The 19,574-nt window shown below is 40.3% G+C and overlaps 1 protein-coding gene across 1 annotated transcript; it reads right to left on the reverse strand.

Moving 5' to 3' along the window:
- Positions 1–895: 895 nt before the first annotated feature.
- LOC134346340 (G2/mitotic-specific cyclin-B1-like) lies at positions 896–13,440 on the reverse strand. The gene is made up of 9 exons (XM_063047689.1): positions 13,348–13,440; positions 8,871–8,996; positions 4,908–5,033; positions 3,989–4,156; positions 2,684–2,842; positions 2,130–2,366; positions 1,666–1,806; positions 1,477–1,587; positions 896–1,125 (listed from the first exon to the last, which is right to left on the reverse strand). The coding sequence occupies exons 1-9, from the start codon at positions 13,408–13,410 to the stop codon at positions 1,012–1,014; spliced, it is 1,245 nt and encodes a 414-aa protein (XP_062903759.1). The 5' UTR covers positions 13,411–13,440; the 3' UTR covers positions 896–1,011.
- Between the last annotated feature and the right edge of the window lie 6,134 nt (positions 13,441–19,574).

The following is a 19,574-nucleotide window of genomic DNA, read 5'->3' on the forward strand; positions in this document are numbered from 1 at the left end:
GAAGGCAAAGGTTCACATACTTTTTCCAATAAATAAATTAAATATTGGTTCATTTTTCTCAATAAACAAGTATAATGTTTGTGTTATTTATTCAGTTGGGTTCCCTTTCTAGTTTTAGGACTTGCATGATGATCTGATCACATTTTGGTCATTTGTGCAGAAATAGAAAATTCTATAGGTCCACAAATGTACTAGCACTGCTGTACCCTGTGTGGAAACAATTCCAGTCCCTATTTAAATCCTTCCCCTCTGTTTATTAAAACTCTGCCCTCATTTAAAATTTACCCATCCTGGGAACCTCCCCATGTCCCTCATGATTTTTAAAAAAAAATACATAAATCTCTACAAGATCCAAGTCTCTCTCAAGCCATCCAGTCCCATCAACGTCCTTGTGAATCTTGTTCCTTCTACCTTAATCACACCCTTCCTAATACAATAACAATCAGAATAGCACACAATATTCTAAGTGTTGTCTCACTATTGTTTTAAATGGCTGTAATACAACTCAGTTCTTGTACTCAATGCCTTATTGATTAATACAAGTGTGCCATACCGTCACTTTAAATACCTGTCACTATTTTTCCTGGTAAAAATGTACTTATACCCTCAGATCTACAACATTCCAGTGCCCTGTTATTTAACCTGTATACCCTGCCCTGGTTTAACTTCCAAAAACACAATACCTTGACATTAGTGTCATATGCCATTTATTTGCTCATCTTTCCTGTTGCTCTAACATCCTAGCTAACCTTTGTGTCCAGTATAAGTGTAGATGGCTAGAGGTTAGAAATAAAGTTTACAACTTCAAAGCCATCCAGCATTGTATGGGCAAGTCTACAAGTAGAGGCCAGCAGGACAATTAGTCTAATTCAGTACTGCTAGTGGAGTGACATGAAAGTGCAATACAAACATAGGCCTTCATAAGAAATTCTTTATTGATTAAAATACATAAAATAATAAATTAGTTAAGACACCGCCAGCAACAAGTTCAAGCAGTATAGACCTACTACTTTAAAGTTCTTTGGAGATTAGTGATCTTGACAAATTGAAAATCAGGACTGATGTCAGTTGCAAGATGGTGCTGATCCTTAGTTCACTCTTTCTAGCATATTTGTTCTTAACAGTCTGCATGAAAGAAAAAAAGTTTCAATTTATAAAAGTCTAGCTTGCTAGAATTATGGTTAATGCAGCTTAGAAAACATTGTATTGTCTGAGGCATTTACTTAGAGTTTAGTCTCTGCATTCTTGTTTATGAACTACTGCATGTTTACATCCAGTTAATTCAAACACTTGATTTTTGACAAGACTGAACAGTGCAGCGCATTGACTGAACATTTAGTTCAGTCAGAAGGCTCTTGTGGATATTTAAAGCCATTTTTCTCCACTGCAGGCAAGGATGTCATGTGCCAAATTCAACTAAAGACTCATTTTGAAGAATGTCTACTATTGCCAAGCTAGCCCAAGTTTCAAACTTACCATATGCTTGGTGAGACAGTTATTGACTTGGACAACATTTTTTGCCATGTGTTGCATAACTGGAAGCAAATCCTCTTCTTCATATGAGAGGTAATACTGCAAGAGGGGAGTCTAAAAACAACAATGATTATGTGTTGTACGTACATTGGTTCAAATCAGAACTATTGTCAATACTCAAAAGGTACTCACCCATTCTCCAGAATTAAAGAGTTTCTGAGCAAGGTGGATGGCTGCTGCTGCAATCAGGGAGGGAGGATAATGTACCATGTCATAATCCCCCATTGTCAGTTCCATTAGGTATTTGGCAAGAGCATGTTGTTCTGCACTAACCTATATCAAGAGGTTAAATATCAGATGATAATGCAACTTCAGAGCTGAAATATTCCACTAGTTAATCATGGAAAGTTGATCATGGAGGTGTCATATTGCACAGCTTTTTAAACCATACAGAATTCATGGAAATGTGGAAACAAGAATACACAAGATACAGTTTAACAATCACAATTACTGCTAGAACTATTAACTTGTTTACAACAGGACATTTACTTTTGGAAAAGCTCAATTTTGTTCTATATTGATCACATGAGACCATCTTCTGGGACATTAAAACCAGCATTTTGACAAAAACCATCAAATTATAGGAAAATACTTACATCTGCAACTTTTGATGCCCTTCTGAGGAAGTGCAGTGGGACTGGCTTGCCAAGAGAAAAGCCGAGTTTCTTCAATATCCACCTCTCCATTTGCCGTACTTGAGCTGTAGTATAGGCATTATCAGTGATGATGACAAAGTCCCCAATTTCTGGAGGATAAACCTCTTCATATTTAGAAGCAATGAACATTGCCGTGACACCAACAAGTTGCAGATTTTTCTTGGTTACTGAGTTATCCTAAGAAAAGTAGTCCATAATGAATGAAAGTTCAGAATTTCTTCTGCCTTTAATTGTATTGGTAACATTTATTTCATCCAAGAATTAGAGCTACTCACAATTAAGCTTTATTTTTTAAAAAATTGGGAAGTTGGAAAGCGGAAAGCATTATATACTCAACTCATGGTCATGCCAAACTCAATTCAGAAACAAGTTATTGTTTTGAGAAATGCTCACTCCATTTGTATTTTAAATGGTACATTTCTTTCAAGTGCTTATCCAAGGACCAAAATAGATGCGTAGTTGGGCATTTTCCATTTCCCCTCAGGAATCCTTACCTGGAGAAACCTGTCCAAGATGGACACAGTCATGTAGAGTGTTTCTGGAAGTAGCTTAAATTTTACTTGAACTTGCACAAGCCAGTCAATTAAGATAGCACGCATGGCTCCAGTTATCACTTTCCCAGCCAAGTAGTTTGGTCGCACTGCCTGCTCAACCTGTATGAGGAAGGACCAGTCATGTATTTCAGTAACAAAGCTACAAAAGTTGATGTTTCATGACAATTTGATAGGATTTTCAATTTTAAAAATAGAATTGGAAACTTCAATCATATTAAAAACACTGAGTAACGTATTAGAATAGTCTGAATGACAGAATTGATTTATGGAATGTTATGCCAGACTCCAATAATAGAAGCTAGTGCATACTTATCCTTGGGCACTTCACAACCAAGAAAGCTACATACCAAATAAACAAGCCATCTTTCAGGCCATTTGATCATACCTTTCCACAGGAAGATCCTAATCATTAGGCAAGACTTATCTACTCAAGCCCCATTCAATAACCCAAGTGCTCAAGCAAATATCCACTTAGTTGTCATAATTTTGCTGCAAAATGCTCTTACCAGATACACCTTTGATACCAGTTCAGTGCTTTCCACAACAATCATATAGCTCAAAGAAACAGGACAGTTCTTGGAACTTAGCAATCTCTTGGAAATTAGCTCGGCAGCATATTCATAGTTGCCTCCCTCTAGCAAATAATTTATCCCATACAAAACAGTACAGCACATCTCAAAGCTTCATTTGCTACTGGTCAGGTTAACTGAAAGTCCTAGGCTGCTCCAAGACCCTGGCTGCTTCACGTCCACAAATCCCACCTCTTCAAATCTAGCTACAAATTTACCATCTTACACAAGCTTAGAAATCCAAGTAATGTAAAAGATGGAGCAACAGTGTTTAAGACTTCATGTGCATTGGTTTAAAGGTGACAAGATTGCAGATGTTGCAATCTGGTGCAACAACAAAATTGCTGGGGGAGCTTGGTGGGTCAGGAAGAAAATGGGCAGTCCAAGTTTGAGGCTCTCCATCTGGAACAAATAAAGGGTATTGAACCAAACTATTAATTGGTCTTGCCCTTCACAGAAGCTGCCTGATCCATTGATATCTTCCAGAAGTTTACTATTTTTGCCACTGGTTTACAGGCACACTTCCCTAGCCAGTTAATAGCCCAGAGTTACATTCTAAATTCAAGATCCTAGGATTTAAAAAGTTTTTACCCCGTCTCAATTTTTTTCATTATTAAGTCTATTCTGTGGTTTGTACTGTAGTGCTTTAGATCCACTTTAAAGTTCAAAGACCAACCTCTAGTTGTCTTAAATACTTGTAGATATCTTTAACGTAGTTACTGCAGAGTACTGGGTTGTTGCCATCATTTATATCAACATCTTCAACAGGAAGGATTGAGACAGAGAAGGCATCACACAGTTCTTCAGACATGCACACTGAAATGTCCATTGGAGATGGTGGTACCTGTACAGTATTTGCAATATGTTACAGGAAGTGATAACTTGAACATAGGGCCAGCATCTTGCATTTTAAATTTCTAATTTAACATTCAAGCCAGTTTTGATTTTAAGAATTACATGTTCCTTCAAAAAAAGAAAAATTAACATCCATCTTTAGAGAATGGCTGTGGATGACAAAGTCATTCCAATTCTTGGAGCCCAGCACCGATACCACATCCCCTCCACCGAAACACCTTTCCGAATATTTCAGTTTATACAAGTGTTAAACCAATTGTTCTGAAGCACTGTTCTTAGTAAACAAGCAGCATCTACACATTTGCCAGACACTATTTTCATTAGCTAAAGAAATTGTTCCTTTTGAATATGGAAAAAAAGGAATGTTAGAAAATCACAAGTCCATCTAACTCGGTTACCTTCTAAAGAGAAATCCATCACACAGAAAGCTGTAAAACTGCAGTTTTAATAAATTGCAAAGTTTAAAAAAGTACAAGGATTAATTTTCCCAATTTTAAAAATTCTGTAGACAGGAAAAATCCCATTGCTAAATTTTCAAGATCACAATCTCAAATCCCAAGCTTACAAGATTTTCTATCAATAATTAATCGATCTTAATTAAATTGTAGAATAAATTTCCATTTAATTTCCAAAAACAGGAATTCATTTTATTTCAATCTCCTATGCTCCAGATGACCAAAGGCCAACATTTGAGACAAACATACATATGGTTTTACTAGATCTGCTAATCAAGTCCAAACCTCAATTATTACTAAATCTTCTGGAAAAAATTCTTGTGGCAGAGCCTCTGGCTGTTTGCACGTCTTTGCTGGTTCCTTTTTTGGAGAGACACATTTTATTGTCTTTGGGAGAAGTACCGTTTCATCCTACACCAGAATGCAAATAACCAAATTTAATAGATTCTTTAACCAAACATTAAAAATAGCAGGTATTTTAAAATACACTCAAAGGTATAAATGTTACACCTGTGGTTTTACTCCCTCAGCTTAGAGAAAGTGGATACGTGTTGTACAAATTTTGAACAGGGTCAATACTGAATAGCAGTAGTATTTCGCATTGGTCAAATGGCATTATTAAATTTTATACACCAGACATGTCCACCATTCTTGAAGGCCTGAAGTATTGTAGTTTCAGCAAGTCTACAACATGCTGCTAGCAAACACCTTTGAAAGTTCAACCAGAACTTCACCAGATATACTGTTATTGGAAGCATGAAACCTTTAAACTAACGGAATAGAGTGGGGAAAATTTCTTTAAAATTAATAAATCCTATTTCAAACAGCAAGTCCTAGACCTTAGATCCTGCTCAGGTTCTAAAGGATATCATGCATATTGAAACAGTAGGCTGCCCATTTGGCTCTGAGCCTACTGTAATATTTAATAAGATCATGCTGATCTAACTGCAACTTTAATACTATATTCAGAGGCAAAATTCACAAGGGAAAAGAATGCAGGACTGAAGCCTCTGCATTCAGAATAAGGTGGACAAACTCATGGGGCAATTGGAGATTGATCCGTATGACATTGTGGGCACCACCGAATCATGGCTGAAAGAAGGTCATAGTTGGGAGTTTAACATGAAAGTATATACTTTGTATCGAAAAGACAGGCAGGAAGGCATAGGCAGTGGTGTGGCTCTGCTGGCAAGAGATGGAATTACATCTTTAGAAAGAGGCGACATTGGGTCTGAGAAAGTTGAATCTTCGTGGGAGGAGTTAAGAAATTGCAAGGATAATAAAACCATGATTATGGGAATCATCTATAGGCCTCCAAATAGTAGCCAAGACGTGGGGTTGAGATTGCAAAGGGAACTGGAAAGGGCATGTCACAATTGTAATGGGGGACTTCAATATGCAAGGGGATTGGGAAAAGTCAGGTTGGTGTCTGATCGCAAGAGAGGGAACTTGTTGAAAGCCTACGAGATGGCTTTTTAGAGCAGCTTGTGCTTCAGCCTATAGGGGAAAGGCTATCTTAGGTGTTGTGTAATAACCCAGATCTTATTAGGGAGCTTAACATAAAGGAACCCTTAGGAGTCAGTGATCATAATATGATTGAATTCATACTGCAATTTGAGAGGGAGAAGCATAAATCACATTTCAGTATTGCAAAGGAATAAAGGGAATTAGAGGCATGAGAGGAGCTTGCCCAGGTGGATTGGAGGAGGATACTGGTAGGGATGAGGGCAGAGCAGAGGTGACTGAAGTTTCTGAGAATGGCTCACAAGGTACAGGACAGACATGTCTCAGAAGTAGTTCTCAGATAGCAGGGGTAGGCAACTGTGGCAGACGAGAGAAATTAAGGACTGCATAAAAGGGCATACAAGGTAACAAAAGTAAGTGGGAAGCTGGATGATTGGGAAGCTTTTAAAATCCAACAAAAGGCAACTAAAAAAGCTATCAGGGAAAAGATGAAATATGAGGCCAAACTAGCCAATAATAAAGCAGGATACCAAATGTTTTTTCAGTTATATAAAGAATAAAAGGGAGGCAAAAGTTGATATTGGACCACTGGAGGATGCTACTGAGGTAGCAATGGGGGAAAACAAAGAAATAGCAGATCAAATTAATAAGTACTTTGCTTCAGTCTTCACTGTGGAAGACACATTAGTGCCAGAGGTCCGTGAGTGTCAGGGAGCAGAAGTGAGTGCCATTGTTATTACAAAAGAGAAAGTGCTAGGCAAACTCAAAAGTCTCAAGGTGGAGAAGTCACCTAGACCAGATGGACTACATCCCAGAGTCCTCAGAGGTTACTGAAGAGATAATGGATGCATTTATCATGATCTTTCAAGAATCACCCGATTCTGGCATGGTCTAGGACAGGGGTCAGCAACCTTTTTTGCCTCTGTGGGCTGGATCACGTATTAATGAGTGGACAGTGGACCAGATAAATGCCATTTTAAAAACTTGAAATATGGGAATTATCCATTTAAATACATTGTTTTTTTTTGCCTCTAATGAATAACACATACTAGAAGATGATTTGTGCTCAAGGTTGCCTACCCCTGGTCTAGGAGGATTGGAAAACTGTAAATGTCACTCCACTCCAAGGAAGGAAGGCAAAAGAAAGGAAATTGTAGGCCAGTTAGCCTAACCTCAGCAGCTGGGAAAATGTTAAAATCCATTATTAAGGACGAGATTTCAGGGTACTTGGAGACTAGTGATAAAATAAATCAAAGTCAGCATGGTTTCTGAAGGGAAATCTTGCCTGACAAATCTGTTAGAATTCTTCAAGGAATTAACAAGCAGGGTGGACAAAGGAGAGGTAGTGGATGTCATTTACTTAGATTCTCAAAAGGTGTTTGATAGAGTGCCTCACATTCAGCTGCTCAACAAGATAAAATCCTATGAAACATATGAATAGAGGAATGGCTGACAGGCAGGAGGCAGTGAGTTGGAATAAAGGGGCCTTTTCTGGTTGGCTACCAATGACTAGTGGTCTTCCTCAGAGGTCAGTATTGGGACCTCTACTTTTCACATTGTCAATGAGGATAGTGGAATTGATGGCTTTGTGACAAAGTTCACAGATGATATGAAGATATGTGAAGGGGTAGGTAGTGCTGAGGAAGCAATGCGATTGCAGCAAGACTTGTTTGCAATGCGATTGCAGCAAGACTTGGACAAATTGGAAGAATGAGCAAAAAAGTGGTAGATGGAATAGTGTTGGGAAATGTATGATAATGCACTTTGGGAAAAAGGAACAAAAGTACAGACTACTATCTAAATGCAGAGAAAATTCAAACATCTGAGGTGCAAAGGGACTTTGAGTCCTTGTGCAGGATTCCCAGAAGGTTAATTCACAGGTTGAGTCCATGATAAAGGCAATGTGGCATTTATTCCCAAGGGAATAGAATGTGAAAGCAAGGAGATAATGCTGAGGCTTTATAAGACATCAGGCCGCACTTGGAATATTGTCAACAGTTCTGGGTCCATATTGTAGAAAGGATGCATTGTCATTGGAGAGAGTCCAGAGGAGGTTCATGAGGATGATTCTAGGAATGAATGGGTTAACATTTGAGGAGCATTTGGCAGTTTTGGGCCTGTATTCACAGGAATTCAGTAGAATGTGTGGTAATCTCATTGAACCAGTCAGATGTTGAAAGGACTTGATAAGGTGGATGTGGAGAAGATGTTCCCTCTGGTAGGGGCAACTTTTTAAGAACAGAGGCGAGGAGGATTGATTTTTTAAAAAATTTTTTTTATTAAAAGCCAAATCGTGGTGAATCTTGTGAAATGCTCAGCTACAGACTTATGGAGGGAGGGAATAAATAAATAAATCAATCAGTGGGTATATGAATGGCCTAATTCTGCTCCTATGTCTCATGGTCTTCATGTACCCTGTAACCTTTCAATCCCTTAAAACATCTACCACTGTCTTTAAAATCCATTTCACATCTTATGGGCAACCACATTTTCAATTTAAATATTTAGAGTTGCAAACAGCAAACATCCTCTCCATTGCCAACTTGTTACCATCCTTTGGACATTTAAATTAATTCCCTCAACTCCAGCTGAGAAATGTTATGAAGACCACGCTCCACATCTGTACCATCTTCCATTGAAATGGAAGTACCATCTATTCCAATCAATAAGCTCCATTTTTGTATAAAAGTCCCACCAGTTTACAATGGATTTTAAGACAAATCACTAATTAACACAAAGTAAAGTCTTTAGGTTATGCAATTAGAATCCATAAAGCAGGTTCACCTTCTTTGGGGCAAACTTAACACCACACGGCTTATTTATGATATCCACCAAAGCAGCTCTGTGTTCCAAGGCTGTCACTGTTTGAAGATTCTTGGATTGGATGTCCACTGTAGAACTACGTGCATTCTGGAGAGAAAACAATGTCACAAGATTCAAGGCAGAACCTGAAACTATACTAATAAAAAGTTTCAACATGTGGATGGGAAGATGGATCAGAAACTCAATCTCAAAGTCTCAGCAGTTCTAAATGACCCAATGTGTTAATTCTACCTACTCAAGCATCATGATGTCAGATTGGTAGAAGATTTCTATCATTTAACTTTAAGATAGTTATTTTAATCTGCAAATTATACAAGTAACCAATTCTTACCACTTAAGTTACTACCACAATGATTTTAAACCATCTCCATGATCAAAATGTTGATTACAAGAAGTTGTTTTATTGATTGTATAGTTGCACAATCCCTAGGGGTTGGTAAAAATCAAAATGTGCCATATTGAATAGATTTCATTTTGCATGCAAACAGTAAAACAAAATGTTCTAACGAAGCAAAGGTGCACAAAAGGAGTAAATAAACTCATTTGCCCTCATTTGTTGACATTTCACGTACTCTACAATTTCAAAAATCACCAAGCAAGGTTTGCAAATGAAAAATGTCCCAGGCAGAATATACTAGTGATCTATCAATAATTGAATAAATCAATACTCTTCTGGATCATACTTTTGATATTAATGGAAGAGCATTTACCAGATGTTTATTCAAATCCAATTTAATAGTTTACTATGTGGTCTAATAAATAGTCAAAGGAGGCAGAATATTGCTGACCACGGCGGCAGATAGCAATGATACGGTAAAAAAGATATGAAATTGATCAGTGATGAAGGGAGAACGAGATGGGGAAGGGTTGTTTGCCATTGGAAGCTTGTAATCATGGGAACGCTGTAGTGATCACTGCTGGAAATTTTGCTTATGTAACACAAATTTGCATCCAAATCATTAATGTATGAAGTACAATTGCCAACTTCCAGATGACCAAGATTGGTGACATTGTCAATAGAAAGAAGACAGTCTTTGGCTATAGAATAGTGATCTATTGACAAGATGAGCAGATAGCACTTAAATCTTACAAAGTACAAGGTGGTGCATTTTGTGAGGCTAATTAGACTAGGATTTATACAATGGTAGGTCCCCAAACACTGAGGAAGAGGGACCTTGAGGGGAAAAAAAATGGAGAAACAGGTAATATCTGTAGAATCAATGGGATGGTTGACATTTCAGCAGTTTGTTATTTCTAAATGTATATATTCAGGTATCTGGTGGGAGATGTGCAAAGGTGGTAGAGAAGGCATTCAGGATACTTGCCTTTATGCATCATGCAACTATACCAAACATTAGTTAAGCCCCAACTGGACTAATGTGTGCAGTTCTAGTCACCACACTATAAGGAGGGCATTATTACACTGGGGTGAATCTCTTCTGCATCTCTTCAATGTTACTTAGGATGAATTGTTTCAGTGATCAAGAAGACAAGGCCAATAGTGACCTGATCAAGAGACTATGGAGAGCATAGGTAGAGTATACAGCAAGAACATTCTCTTAGCAGGGGGCTAAGGATTGGACACAAGTTTCAGATGAGGGGGGAAAGAAGAGAAACAATTTAAGCAGTAAGACTTATCTGGATGGCAGCTGAGATATGGAAGACACTGCACAATAGGATTGTGGAAGCAGAGACCCTCAACGCTTAATGATAGGGACTTGAAACACTATAGTGGAAGACTGCAGACAAGATGGGATGGATACGAGAAAGTACTGATGGCTGGCAAAGTAGGTCAAATTATGCTTTTCTATGATGTGTAACTGAAGTTCTTTAAAACAGGTTAGATAGATAGATAAAAACAACAGGAATTCTGCAGATGCTGGAAATTCAAGCAACATACATCAAAGTTGCTGGTGAACGCAGCAGGCCAAGCAGCATCTATAGGAAGAGGTGCAGTCGACGTTTCAGTCTGAGACCTTCAGTTAGTCCTGACGAAGGGTCTCGGCCTGAAATGTCGACTGCACCTCTTCCTATAGATGCTGCTTGGCCTGCTGCGTTCACCAGCAACTTTGATGTATGTAAATAGATAGATACATACTTCATTGATCCCGAAGGAAATTGGGTTTCATTACAGCCACACCAACCAAGAATAGCGCATAAATATAGCAATACAAAAACTACAAACAATAATATGCAAACTATGCGAGATGGAAAATAAGTCCAGGACCAGCCTATTGGCTCAGGGTGTCTGACCCTCCATGGGAGGAGCTGCAAAGTTCGATGGCCACAGGCAGGAACAACCTCCCGTGAGACCCAGTGTTGTATCTTGTTGGAATATGGCTAGAGTCCAACATCCAGTCTACAAACACATTCCTCGATGGTAATATGACCAGGATTGCACCATCCATTGTTAACCAGAACAGTAAGCCCCCAACTCCTTTACGCTTACCGCTCTCAGTGCACTTCCGGTCAGCCCGAACGGTCTGGAAGCCGCCCATGGAAAAGTTTTGATCAGGTGTGTCCTCGTGCAGTCCCAGTAAAACACATAACACTGCACTCCCGAAATATTCTCTGACACCTGGCTAGCGCCGTCAACTCATCCATTTTATTGCCCACCGAACTCCTCTTCTCCACAAGTCTCTGTTGCCTCGCCCCGGTCCTCTTTCCTCGCCTTTGTAATCCCTCTCTGCATCCTCCGTGTTTTTCCTCCAGATTTCAGTAGGGGTGCCCGCCGCTCTGCTCGCTAAACTGGCTGGCATAAGGGCAATCAGCTGGTCCCTGGAATAAACAATACAACCATACTGCTGCCCCGCTAATGAGACGTGTCAGAATGTAACTATTTCCAGCGCTAAAAACCCAAATAAAACTCTTAGGACTTAATTTGGAACATTGACCAAGAAACTGGAAGGAAATTCCCCAGATCTCAATAAGGAAAGTGGACTTGGGCAAATTAAATAGAATCTTAATACGTTTAAGCTATTAAGGTTTTACACTTAAAATAAATAACAAAAATTAGAAGCCAGTTGATGGTCAAGTGTAAAACAAACCTATTACTAGTCTCCTGTCCTCTATCAGATTCTCCTTCTCTTTCACCAGTCACCTTCCCAGCTCTTTACTTCACCCATCACCTACTACCTTGTACTTCTTTTCCTCTCCTCCCCCCACCCCCCACTGCAACTTTCTTACTGACTTCTCATTTCTTTCCAGTCCTGCCGAAGGGATCCAGTTTGAAGCATGGACTATTCTTTTCCATAGATGCTGCCTGGCCTGCTGAGTTCCTCCAGCATTTTGAGTGTGTTACTTTGTATTCCAGCACCTGCAGATTTTCTCGTCTATTACTAGTACGGGATAATAACTTTCTGCACATCAAATGAACTGCAACAAAGTTAGAATATCCTATCTGGACATATACCTGGTTAAGCCAAAAGATTAGACATTCATTATAGATCATAATACTAAAATTTACCTTTCAGGAGTTGGGGAAATCACAAGTTCATCATTCTGACCTGTTACTACTTTATTTACTCAACCCAATTACAAAGTGAAAACAAATAGTTAATTCAGTTTAATGACGTCCAATTCAGACAAGACTTAATAGTCATTAAAGCAAAATTATTTTATTACTAATGCAGAAGATGCAGCAATCATATTTTTGAGCCTGAAAGGAAGTATGTTTATTTTGTTAAGAATGCAAGGTCACAGCTGGAGACTTAATCTGTGGAAAAAATGATAAGATTTTAGAGTTGACACTCCAATTAATACATATCCCTATTCACATAAAAGTAACTATCCATTAGCCAGCAAATTGAAAGAATCCAATACTTTGGGGGATATTCATCGCTGGACTATTATTGCTGTTAACGACAGGTTAAAATTGAAAATAGTTACAAAATGGAGCATATTCTTATTCTCGCGAGCCTCCACCACGTCCCACGCTAATGAAAACAAGTCCCAACAGCAGATTAGCAGAAGACAGGACAAGGCGTACATTAACGAAAGGAAAATACTGCACACCGTGTCTAGCATTAACTTTACGACAAAATTCGTCCAAAGGTCGAGGAAGGGCAGTTGCACGACACGGGGCTGGTAATGTTTAAGAGTTTAACATTAATTAAAGAGTTACTTTTATTGACTAGGTAGCAGCAAAGGATTCTACAACCAATTAACATGGTAGAGAGCAAAGTAGATGCCCAAATATACTGGGGTGTACATTTGAAAACACCGCTCCGTTTATTTGGTGGTGCACACAGTGACTGTAACAAGCGGTGGGGCGGGGCGGGACCTCGCCACCTCAAAACCTGCCCCACAGTGAAGCCCATCAGTTCACAACACCACAGCCACCAACCTATTTTCAGAGCTCCAGCCGCTATTAACCTCAACTTTGCATTCAGCCAGCCAATCTTAAAAATTTGAGCAACGTTAATGAAGTCCACCTCACCCTTCTGATTCGCACAGCCATTCTCCCAACGTCCTCTCGTTTCCTAACCCACCAATAATCCATTCTCACTCGAACCTTCTTCGGCCCTTTTAAATGCACCCCCAAATTCGTGATAGGCAATCTAGCGTTCTGATTGGATGAAAAGATCCGCCCTGAGCCCGACGACCAGTCGCAACGCCAGGTAATTCGGAGGTCGATTGGGACATCGTACAGAAGGGGAAATAAGCCTTTCCTTGAAGTCTATTTTGAAATCTTTATTTTTTTTTGTGTGTGTGCTTTGTTGCCATTCTGATTTGGCGCAATACGGGCTGATAGAATAGACGCCCCCCCCCCCTTTCGCGGGTATTTTGTTCACTTTACCGTAATGAAAAATGGATTTGCTTCGGCACTTCGAGTGGTCCTGATGAATAAATCAGAGTTTTAAGAAATAGGCCAAGGGTAGGGACTTAAGTAATTCATGGGTAACGATCAACTTTTCCACCTGATCCCGAAGTCCATTTATTCATTTATTAAGTACAAAATCTCTTAAAGCTCTGAATGTTCTCTGTGCTGGACAGAAAATATCAAAAACTAAGAAAGTAAAGATGATGAAATTACTCCTCACTTCTGAATGGTTGATCCCATATCTGGCTCTCCAATTCTCATCTCTCTAGCCGCTTCAGCTCTCCTGAAATATCTCCGGGCATCTACTTCCAAGCATTTAAGAATGATACACGTTCCAGTAAAATCCTTATACTGTACTACAGAGAATATAAGCCCATTCTACTAAAATTTATTCCAGAAATCAGTCAGAAATTAGAAATAGTGATGGAAACATTCAGCAGGCCAGGAAGCATTGATGGAGAGAGGTAGACAGTTAATGTAATCAGTTAGTCAGAACTGGGATTAACTAGAACTTGAACAAATTTCAAGTTGCAGAGTAAGGGGGAAGGACGAGAGAACATGGAGGGTCTATGTATGAAAAATCAGTGTAGAAATAAATAAGTTCAGTGGGACAAAAATCAGCTAAAATGAAGGTAGTCTACCAAGGCAGTCCTGCTTTTGCATTTAGAGAGAAGGCAGAAGCATCATAAGTGTAATTAGGAGTAGGCTGTGGAGGAAAGATCTTTGAAAGGAAATGGGGTTAGTAAAGATCTGGGAGATCATGGCCTGCTGTTCAGTAGTGGGGTTAAGGGCTCAAGGATGGTATAAGAAGGTGCCAGAGAGGTAGGGTTCAGATTTGTCAAACAACAACCTCAGAACCCTCCTTGCCAGCAGGTTTAATGAAGTGTTGTACCAAAGATAGAAATTCAGGAGGTCAGGCAGCCAAAGGGATAGTTGACATTTCAGGTCGAGACCCTACAGCAACTTGTTTTTTGCTCCAGTTTCAAGAATCTTGTCTCTTGATGAAAGTTTTAAGGACTGGTTATGAGTGGAAGTGTAGTCAATTAGAATAAGTCAACTAGAAAAAATGTAGACGGGTACTATCACAGCAACTATATAAAAGTTCAAAAGCTCAAAGTAAATTTAAACTATAAGTCCATAAGACATAGCTGGCTGGTGGCTTAGTGGCATCAGCGCCAGACTTCGGAGTGAAGGCTCCTGAATTCCAATCCAGCTGGCTCCCTTGCACGCTTTCTACCCGTGCTGGGTTGAGCGTCGAGCTAGCAACTCGGCCTCATAAAAATAAGAAAGCCTGCTAAAAAAACACCGTCATGTCGGCATCCCAATGACTCCATGCGGAGTTAAGGGCTTTCTTCTTTCCATAAGACATAACTGCAAAATTAGGCAATTTGGCCCATTGAGTCTGCTCCACCATTCTATCGTGGCTGATTTATTATCCTTCTCAACCTCATTCTCCTGCCGTCTCCCTGTAACCTTTGATGTCCTGACTACTCAAGAACAACTGCATTAAATATACTCAATAACTTGGGCTCCACAGTGTTACGTACCCCGTAACTGGGTTGCCAAACCAGCAGAAATGGATCACTCAGTTGGAGTCTGGAGTACTAGAACTAAGAAAGTTTTATTAAAGAAACAAGCAACACAGTAATCGAAAGGATAATAAATGCAACAGTTCAGCGATGGTAAACACACATGTGCACAGAATTAAGATAACAGCATCAATCAAGCTCTATCGTTGTCTAGGGGTAAATGACCAAATTTCAAAGTGACTCAAAGTTCAGTCCAGTTTAGTAGTTCAGTTCGCAGTAATCGTTGCCATGGCGATGGACAACGTGGGGTGAGAGAGAGAGAGAGAACAGGAACAACTGATCATTCAGACACGGCTTCACTCACAGACCGGCGAGATGGCTCACAAACAGCTTTTGGGCGGGTCCTTGGTGATGTCACCTGAGGTCACCGACTGTGACCCCTCCTCCAGATGTGGTCGATCCTCTGCAGTGAACCCGGCACCCAGGCAAGGGCGGACACACACCGGGTTCCCGCTGATCGTACCTTTCCACCCTGGCCGTTGTCTGATACTTCCCACCGACTCGTGAGAGGCGTACCTCTTCCAGGATCTCGTTACCTCGGGTGGCGTGTGTGTGTCGCCTTAGCGAACCGGTCCCTTTTTATCCCCCTGCTGGGGTATCGCCTGTCCATCACTTCAAACAGTTCAGGGTTCAAAGGCGGGAGCCGCTCCAGACAGCTCTCTCTCCCCCGTCCCTTCATTACACATCTCCAGACGCTGCTCCATTGTTCCTTATCTCTCCTTCCCCTGAGGGCAGGTGGCAGGCCACTTGCTGATGTCACTGATGCTAACCCAGGCCAGCAAACATCTTAATTTTATGTGTATTTTCGTCACAACAGCCATTCGTGGCAATGAATTCCACATATACACCACTGTCTGGCTAAAGCAATTCCTTCTCATTTCTGTTCTAATTCTATGTCCCTCTATTCTGAGGGTGTGCTATCTGGTCCTAGACTCGCTCACTTCAGGAAACAACCTCTCAACATCCACTCTTATCTACCCTTTCAATATTCGATAACTTTCATTGAGATCCCCCTCATTCTTCTGAACTCCGGTGAGTACACGTACAGAACCATCAAATGTTCCTCATGTGTTAACTATTACAGTTCCCAGAATCACTCACCTGCTCTGAACCATCTCCAGTCATTTCTTAAATAAAAACTCCTCAGGAAGTTCTAAGTTTGATCTGACATCTGCCTTACAAAGCCTTGGCATTACATCCTTACGCTTATATTCTAGTCCTCTCAAAATGAATACTAACTTTGCACTTGCCTTCCTTATCATGACTCAACCTACAAGTTAACCTTTAGGGAATCTTGCACAAGGCTTCCAAGCCCTTTTGCATCTCTAATCTCTAATAAACACTTAGAAAATAGTCTACATCTTTATTCCTTTTACCAAAGTGCATGACCATACACTTCCCTTGACTATATTCCATATGCCGCATCTTTGCCCATCTCCCCAATCTGTCTAAGTCTTTCTGCAGATTCCCTGCTTCTGCAACATTACCTGCCCCTCCATCTTTCTTTGTATCGTCCACTAACTTGGCCACAACATCATCAATTCCATCATCCAAATTATTGACATTTAATGTGAAAAGGAGAGGTTCCAATACCAACCCCTGTGGAACACCACTAGTCACTGGCAGCCAACTAGAAAAGGTCCCCTTTATTCCGACTCTTCAGCTAATTTTCTACCCATGCTGGGATCTTTCCTGCAATACGATGGGCTCTTGTTCAGCAGTCTTATCTGCTGCAGCTTGTCAAAGGCCTTCTGAAAATCCAAGTAAACTACATCCACTGAGTCCCCTTTATCTATTTTGCCCGTTATTTCTTCAAAGAATTCCAACAGATTGGTCAGGCATCCCTTTAAGGAAATCAGGCTGACGTTGGCCTCCAAGTACCCAGAAACCTCATCTTTAATAATGGACTTCCAACATCTTGCCAACCTCTGAAGTCAGGCTAACTAGCCTATAATTTCCTTTATTCTGCCTCCCTCTCTTCTTAAGCAGTAGAGTGATACTTGGAGTTTTCCAATACCATGAGATTTATTTTTATACTAACACTTACAGGAAAAATAAAGAATATAATAGAATTTATGAAAAACTATACAGAAACAAAGACTGTTCTGGAGGACTGGTGTTTTGTTTGGTTGTATACATGTACAGTCGGATGACAACAAATGTGATCAACTTGACCCTGAATTTCACTGACAAACAACCAATGAGCAAAAAAAAAGACAAATCATACAAATAAAAAATAATACTGAGAACATGAATTGTAAAAAAGTGCTTGAAAGTACGTCTGTAGGTTGTAGGTTCAGTTCATAGTTGTGGTGAGTTAAGTTATCCACACCAGTAAAAGAGCCTGATGTTTGTAGGGTAATGACTGTTTCTGAACCTGGTGTGGGACCTATGGCTTCTGTACTTCCTGTGCAATGGTAGTACGAGAAGGGCACATGGCCTGGATAATGGGTCTTGATGATGGATGCTGTGTTATTATGCCATTGTTTCATGTAAATGTCTTCACTGGGCTTTGTTTGTGATGTACTGGGCTATATCCACCACGTTATGTGACTTCTCCATTCCTGGGCATTAGTTTTTCTATGCCAGGCTATGATGTAACCAGTTAGGACACTCTCCATTGTACATCTGTAGAAGTTTGTCAAAGTTTTAGATAACGTGCTGAATCTATGCAAACTTCTAAGAAAGTAAGGGTGCTGTTGTGCCTTCTCTCTGATGCCACTTACATTTCTGATATGAAAATGCCAAGGAATTTAAAGGTACTGACTCTCTCTACCTCCAATCCCATAATGAAGCCTGGCTCATGGAACTCCTTTCTTCTTGCTGAACTCAATAATCACCCCTTTGGTTTGCTGGTATTGAGTGAGAGGTGGTTGTTGTTGTACTACTCAAACAGTTTTTCAGTCTTCCTCGGATATGCCGATTTGTCACAGCTTTTGATTCAGCCAAAGACAGTGGTGTTACCAGCAAACATGAATACAGTATTGGAACCATACTTCACTGCACATAGGTGTAAAGTGAGTAAAGCAGGGCTGAGCACTCAGATTTGTGGTGCATCCGTGCCGACGGTGAGTGTGGAGGAACTGAAGGAGCTAGACTTGGGGTGGATCGTACTTCTGTCTGCATCAGAGAGACATTGAAGTGGGTGTTTGAAGCAAGTGATCGTTTGAATTACTTTTCCTGTGATCGCAAGACCCTGTTGGGACATTGTCAACATGGAATGCTGCGAATCCAATTCGTTGGTGAATGGCAGGGAGTGGGGGAGCTGCGTGGCCTCAAGCCAGTGTCACCTGCTGCTTGCAGATGCCCAGGAGTGAGGAACGAGAGCCAGCACACTCCAATGGCGTGTGGGAGGCAATGTGGCACAGCAAACACGTTCAAGTTCACAGTTCATTTGGCTGTATTCATGTATGGTTGAATAACAATTAAACTTGAACAGTCTGTACTGACTGGGGTCTGCCAGTGAGGAAATTCAGGTTGTTAATTATTAAAAGAAACATAACACCATTGCCATTTATGGCTCCTTGGGGCAATATACCATTTCAACATTGTGGGGTTCCCCATCTGACTCTGCCCCTCCATACAAGGTAGCAGCAGGACCCCAGATTGCAGGCAACATTCCCGTGGATCTTTTTGTAGCCTCCCTCACTTGAGCCAAGATCAATTAGCTCAAGATACCAAGTCTGGGGAAAAAAGTGGGGCACCATATACCAAAAATCATCTCATCACCCAGTAATGCTTGAACTCATTGTGCTGGTCAGGGTAATTGAGCCCCACATGCATAGGGGAATGTTACCAAATGACACATTCTAGGTTACAGAAGTAGATGCTGATGGATGCTTTGAAAGTTGGTGCAACTGATGTGAAGGGCCAGAATATCAGGCCAGGTAGTCAAGAGGCTGAGGGGAAAAGATACTGAGTCTACCAAGACAAATTGAGAAGTGGAGCATGGTGGGAATAACATTGAGTTATGCCTATTTCAATGCAAGGCAAATGAGCTTAAATCACAAGGAATTATAACATTGTCTCAATTATAGCTATAGGCACAGGAGTGGTGGAATCAGCAGATCAATGTTCTGGGGGATCCATTATTTCCAGGTGTGGTGGAGCATAGGGATCAAGAGAGAGTGGTATTACTTGTTAGAGAAAATATCAGTGCTCAGACTGAAGTTTGTCTGCTGAGGTAATAGGGGTAGAACTGAGGAATAAGGGATTACCATTATCTTGACTGAGATGTGCAAATTTGTAGGGAGA

Source organism: Mobula hypostoma, chromosome 5 (assembly GCF_963921235.1).
Source record: "Mobula hypostoma chromosome 5, sMobHyp1.1, whole genome shotgun sequence".
Taxonomy (NCBI): Eukaryota; Metazoa; Chordata; class Chondrichthyes; order Myliobatiformes; family Myliobatidae; genus Mobula; species Mobula hypostoma.